Raw genomic sequence first — 5,751 nt, 5'->3', positions numbered from 1 at the left:
CAGGGGGTTGTTGTGGCCAAAGTGCAGGACCCGGCACTTGGCCTTGTTGAACTTCATCCCATTGGAGTCAGCCCATCTCTCCAGTCTATCCAGATCCCTCTGCAGAGCCCTCCTGCCTTCCGGCAGGTCGACACTCCCTCCCAACTTGGTGTCATCTGCAAATTTGCTGATGATGGACTCAATCCCCTCCTCAAAATCATCGATAAAGATGTTAAACAGGACTGGGCCCAGCACTGATCCCTGGGGGACACCACTGGTGACCGGCTGCCAGGTGGATGCAGCCCCGTTCACCAGCACTCTCTGGGCCCGGCCCTCCAGCCAGTTCCTGACCCAGCACAGAGTGCCCCTGTGCAAGCCATCGGCTGCCAGCTTTTCCAGGAGTATGGGAGGGAGGTGGAAAGGTTTGGACCAGGTCAGTTCTGGAGGTCGGGACTAAAGCCTGGTCCAGTCCTGATCTGAAGAGATGCCAAAGCATTTCTGCCTAAGCCAAAGCACTTGCTTCATATCTGTCTTGAGGATGAAGAAGAGCACTCGTGCCCTAGGAAAGAAAAATACAAGGTCAGAAAGAAACTGAATTCAAGTTCTTGCACTCACCATGAACTTCATAAGCCATGTAGGTGGTGACTCCGCTGCACATAGAGAAGATGTCTGCTCCATAAGACTGGAGGTTGCTGACCAATCCCTTGGTCACAAAGGTGATCTTCTTTGTAGGTCTTCCAAGACCGACCTGGTTCTAGACATCAAACGCAGCATTCAGCAAGATGGGTGCCGGGACATGTTTCATGGCGGGCACATGGGGAGTTGTGCAGTGACGAGCGGGTGCTTGGGGTGGGAGTGGCAGCTGCCTTTAGTGGTGCCTTTGCCATGGCACAGATCCCTCTCCCTCCCCAAAGGAAAAGGCAGTGTGGGCCACGGCAGCTGCAAGGCAAAGGTGTGAGCTGACGAAGGCAGGTTGGTGTTGCAGTGACTCTGAAGGCCTTGGAAGGATTGCCACGCCAAAAGCATTGGTGGCGTTGAAGGGCTACTGAGAGAAAGGGTTTCTCAGCAAGCCGCAGAGCTCAGGTTGCTGAGAGAAAGCACAGCTGGCGAAGGGAAGGAGGCCCCCCCTCCTTTTTTGGGACAAAGCATCCCTAGGGGAAATTCCCAAGCCGCACTGCAGTTGAGGGCAAGACAGTCGTGCCCCGAGTGACAAGGTGGTGCTCTCCAGCAGGAAAAAGACCAGTTAAGAAAGGGGCCCACGGGCTCCAAGGTCAAGAAAGTGCAGCTCTTTTGGACTCTTACCCTGCTCTCTCTGGCCAGTCTGGCCAGATTGTTAAAGCTGGGCATCTCGTTTTTGTTCATGACGGAAATGTAGCAGGTGTTCTGTTGTGTCACTTTGGTTGCAATGACGCCCTGTAAAGAGAAAGGTATTGAGCACTGGTGAATCACTTTTCTTACTTGGAAAACCTGGGAGAAAATCTGGATTGTAACCAGCAAGGAATATCAATAGTTCCACCTGCAAATCCTGGACTGGAATGGTTGAGAAGAAATCAAGAAGCCCCGTGCCTTGTTCAACCGGAGCTCCTGTCACAGTGCCCGGACAAGCCCGCTCCCTGCCACTCACCGTGTTGTAGTTCCAGATGGTTTTCCAGGAGCCAGTGGGGGTTGTTTGGGTGATAACTGCCACACGCCATTGCTTGTGGATGGTCAGAATTTGGGACTGGCCACCAATGATGACTTCCTGGTTGTCACCCTGACCCTGATCCTGGGGAGGCTAAAACGGCAACAGAAAGAAGGAAGCCTTTAGCCTTTGAAGGAAGTGGGTGACCTGCCCAGATCCCTGGGAGAAGAGAAGAAGTGCTGCCCGCATGGAGTGCCAGCAGCGCCCTCAGGATCTCCTCAAGGACAAAGGATCAAACCCTGTTGTGTTTCAGCGTCTCCATCCTCGAGAACGAAGCTCTCCCAAGAGGAGATGGCGGGGAAGAAGGGCATGGGGGTTGGCTTTGGGCAGCCGTGGCACTGGGTAGGAGAAGGGTAAGGGTTTCCCACCTGGTCAATCTGGCCATTGCCATTGCAGTAGTTGAGCTGCAGAACATTCAGGACATTGAGGGTGACGCATGGTCCCAGATTGAGTTGGGGTCCTGGAAAAGCAAGCAAAGAGAAAGCCAAAGGCCATGAGGTGAGGCCTGCGCCCTTGGGTGCCGCTGCCCAGGAGAGGGTGGTTCATCCGTCTTGAGTTGCTTGAAGAGCACAGGTGCAGTAGTCATTGGCCAAGGGGAAAAAAGGGCCAGGTCAGAGAGACACAGAATTCAAGTTCTTGCACTCACCATGAACTTCATGAGCCATGTAGGTGGTGACTCCGCTGCACATAGAGAAGATGTCTGCTCCATAAGACTGGAGGTTGCTGACCAATCCCTTGGTCACAAAGGTGATCTTCCTTGTAAATCTTCCAAGACCGACCTGGTTCTAGAGATCAAACGACAGCATTCAGCAAGATGGGTGCCGGGACGCGTTTCATGGCGGGCACATGGGGAGTTGTGCAGTGACGAGCGGGTGCTTGGGGTGTGAGTGGCAGCTGCCTTTAGTGGTGCCTTTGAATCCCCTGGGGCCCGAGGGAGCACTAGGCAGCCTTGAAGACAGCTCCAAAGGCAGCCCTTGGGAAGGCAGTGGAGGTGCAGGGAGCCTAAGGAGAAGTGGCAGTGCAAGGCAAGCGCAGAGCAGGAGCCGAGGAGTGCAGCCGGTGTGTTAAGCCAGACGTGCCAGCAAAGCATTTGCTCCATCCCTGTGCTCTCCCCTCCCAGAGCTGCTCAGGTATGGGTCCTGGCAGGAGAAGTCTCCTCTTCCTGCCTTCTCAAGTGGATGCAAAGAGGGCAGGAGTACCAGTGCTGAGGTCCTTTTCCACTGAGACTCTTTGCTGGTTCTGCTTAGAACCTGTCTGAGAACTCTGGGGGCTTTAGCAGGACAGGTCTTTATGATGGGCTACAGAGGGTTTTCGTTCCCATGAGCTTCCACTCTACTCTCGTACTCGGAGGCTTTGTCACCTGCAGCAAGGCCTTGAATGTCCGTCTTTTCTGCTATGACCTGGGCTTCCAGCTGATCTCCAGCTCCCTCCTCAGCTACGGCCACAGATCTCCAGTTGTGGTTTAAGCCACTGTTGTGGGGGAAAGGCTGTGCGGCACAGAGCGACTCTGTCCCACCCAAAGCAGAAGGCAGTGTGGGCCACGGCAGCTGCAAGGCAAAGGTGTGAGCTGACGAAGGCAGGTTGGTGTTGCAATGACTCTGAAGGCCTTGGAAGGATTGCCACGCCAAAAGCATTGGTGGCGTTGAAGGGCTACTGAGAGAAAGGGTTTCTCAGCAAGCCGCAGAGCTCAGGTTGCTGAGAGAAAGCACAGCTGGCAGAGGGAAGGAGGCCCCCCCTCCTTTTTTGGGACAAAGCATCCCTAGGGGAAATTCCCAAGCCGCACTGCAGTTGAGGGCAAGACAGTCGTGCCCCGAGTGACAAGGTGGTGCTCTCCAGCAGGAAAAAGACCAGTTAAGAAAAGGCCCCACAGGCTCCAAGGTCAAGAAAGTGCAGCTCTTTTGGACTCTTACCCTGCTCTCTCTGGCCAGTCTGGCCAGATTGTTAAAGCTGGGCATCTCGTTTTTGTTCATGATGGAAATGTAGCAGGTGTTCTGTTGCGTCACTTTGGTTGCAATGATGCCCTGTGAAGAGAAAGGTATTGAGCGCTGGCCATTCTGTTTTGCAACTTGGAAAACCTGGGAGAAAGGGTGGATTGAAACTAGCAAAGAATACCAATAGTTCTTCCTGTAAATCCTGGACTGGAAAGGTTGAGAAGAAAGCAAGAAGCCCCGTGCCTTGTTCAGCTGGAGCAGGAGGCAGTCTCCTGGCCCAGGGCCCGCACAAGCCCACTCCCTGCCACTCACCGTGTTGTAGTTCCAGATGGTTTTCCAGGAGCCAGTGGAGGTTGTTTGGGTGATAACTGCCACACGCCATTGCTTGTGGATGGTCAGAATTTGGGACTGGCCACCAATGATGACTTCCTGGTTGTCACCCTGACCCTGATCCTGGGAAGGCTAAAACGGCAAGAGAAAGAAGGAAGCCTTTAGCCTTTGAAGGAAGTGGGTGACCTGCCCAGATCCCTGGGAGAAGAGAAGAAGTGCTGCCCGCATGGAGTGCCAGCAGCGCCCTCAGGATCTCCTCAAGGACAAAGGATCAAGCCCTTCATTGTTTCAGCATCTCCGTCCTCGAGAAGGAATCTCTCCCAAGAGGAGATGGCGGGGAAGAAGGGCATGGGGGTTGGTTTTGGGCAGCCCTGGCGCTAGGTTGGAGAAGAGTAAGGGTTTCCCACCTGGTCAATCTGGCCATTGCCATTGCAGTAGTTGAGCTGCAGAACATTCAGGACATTGAGGGTGACGCATGGTCCCAGATTGATTTGGGGTCCTGGAAAAGCAAGCAAAGAGAAAGCCAAAGGCCATGAGGTGAGGCCTGCGCCCTTGGGTGCCGCTGCCCAGGAGAGGGTGGTTCATCCGTCTTGAGTTGGTTGAAGAGCACAGGTGCAGTAGTCATTGGCCAAGGGGAAAAAAGGGCCAGGTCAGAGAGACACAGAATTCAAGTTCTTGCACTCACCATGAACTTCATGAGCCATGTAGGTGGTGACTCCGCTGCACATAGAGAAGATGTCTGCTCCATAAGACTGGAGGTTGCTGACCAATCCCTTGGTCACAAAGGTGATCTTCTTTGTAGGTCTTCCAAGACCGACCTGGTTCTAGACATCAAATGACAGCATTCAGCAAGATGGGTGCCGGGACGCGTTTCATGGCGGGCACATGGGGAGTTGTGCAGTGACGAGCGGGTGCTTGGGGTGGGAGTGGCAGCTGCCTTTAGTGGTGCCTTTGCCATGGCACAGATCCCTCTCCCTCCCCAAAGGAAAAGAGAGTGTGGACAGTGGCAGTGCAAGTCAAAGGTGTGAGCTGACGAAGGCAGGTTGGTGTTGCAATGACTCTGAAGGCCTTGGAAGGATTGCCACACCAAAAGCATTGGTGGCCTTGAAGGGCTGCTGAGAGAAAGGGTTTCTCAGCAAGCCGCAGAGCTCAGGTTGCTGAGAGAAAGCACAGCTGGCAGAGGGAAGGAGGCCCCCCCTCCTTTCTTGGGACAAAGCATCCCTAGGGGAAATTCCCAAGCCGCACTGCAGTTGAGGGCAAGACAGTCGTGCCACGAGAGACAAGGTTGTGCTCTCCAGCAGGAAAAAGCCCAGTTAAGAAAGGGGCCCACGGGCTCCAAGGTCAAGAAAGTGCAGCTCTTTTGGAATCTTACCCTGCTCTCTCTGGCCAGTCTGGCCAGATTGTTAAAGCTGGGCATCTCGTTTTTGTTCATGACGGAAATGTAGCAGGTGTTCTGTTGTGTCACTTTGGTTGCAATGACGCCCTGTGAAGAGAAAGGTATTGAGCACTGGCCATTCTGTTTTGCAACTGGGAAAAGCTGGGAGAAAATCTGGACTGAAACGAGCAAGGAATACCAATAGTTCCTCCTGCAAATTCTGGACTGGAAAGGTTGAGAAGAAAGCAAGAAGCCCCGTGCCTTGTTCAGCTGGAGCTCCTGTCACAGTGCCCGGACAAGCCCACTCCCTGCCACTCACCGTGTTGTAGTTCCAGATGGTTTTCCAGGAGCCAGTGGGGGTTGTTTGGGTGATAACTGCCACACGCCATTGCTTGTGGATGGTCAGAATTTGGGACTGGCCACCAATGATGACTTCCTGGTTGTCACCCTGACCC

General features: G+C 53.9%; 2 protein-coding genes across 2 annotated transcripts in view; both read right to left on the bottom strand.

Annotated features, from left to right (window-relative positions):
* LOC114071488 (gastrokine-1-like) overlaps positions 1-2,120 on the bottom strand; it is a 19,532-nt gene extending 17,412 nt beyond the window's left edge. The window contains exon 1 of the mRNA XM_027909316.1: positions 2,029-2,120. The gene's annotated coding sequence lies outside the window, so the exon portion shown is untranslated. The remainder of the gene's footprint in view (positions 1-2,028) is intronic.
* An 82-nt stretch (positions 2,121-2,202) lies between these two features.
* LOC114071485 (gastrokine-1-like) lies at positions 2,203-4,149 on the bottom strand. The gene is made up of 5 exons (XM_027909314.1): positions 4,144-4,149; positions 3,904-4,053; positions 3,571-3,681; positions 2,307-2,445; positions 2,203-2,219 (listed from the first exon to the last, which is right to left on the bottom strand). Exons 1-5 carry the CDS (start codon positions 4,147-4,149, stop codon positions 2,203-2,205), a joined length of 423 nt encoding a protein of 140 aa, XP_027765115.1.
* Between the last annotated feature and the right edge of the window lie 1,602 nt (positions 4,150-5,751).

This window comes from Empidonax traillii, unplaced genomic scaffold (genome assembly GCF_003031625.1).
Source record: "Empidonax traillii isolate 1590-97213 ecotype Southwest subspecies unplaced genomic scaffold, ASM303162v1 scaffold2049:size62674, whole genome shotgun sequence".
NCBI lineage: Eukaryota > Metazoa > Chordata > Aves > Passeriformes > Tyrannidae > Empidonax > Empidonax traillii.
The sequence above is the reverse complement of the archived record's forward strand: the minus strand, read 5'-3'. Positions and strand labels throughout refer to the sequence as shown.

What these genes read in the sequence shown, in the direction of transcription:
- LOC114071485 (XM_027909314.1), bottom strand. An exon ending in CCATCTGGAACTACAACACG is followed by an intron (nt 3,682 to 3,903) that starts GTGAGTGGCAGG and finishes TTCTCTTCACAG; the next exon opens with GGCATCATTGCAACCAAAGT. An exon ending in GACTGGCCAGAGAGAGCAGG is followed by an intron (nt 2,446 to 3,570) that starts GTAAGAGTCCAA and finishes TTTGATCTCTAG; the next exon opens with AACCAGGTCGGTCTTGGAAG.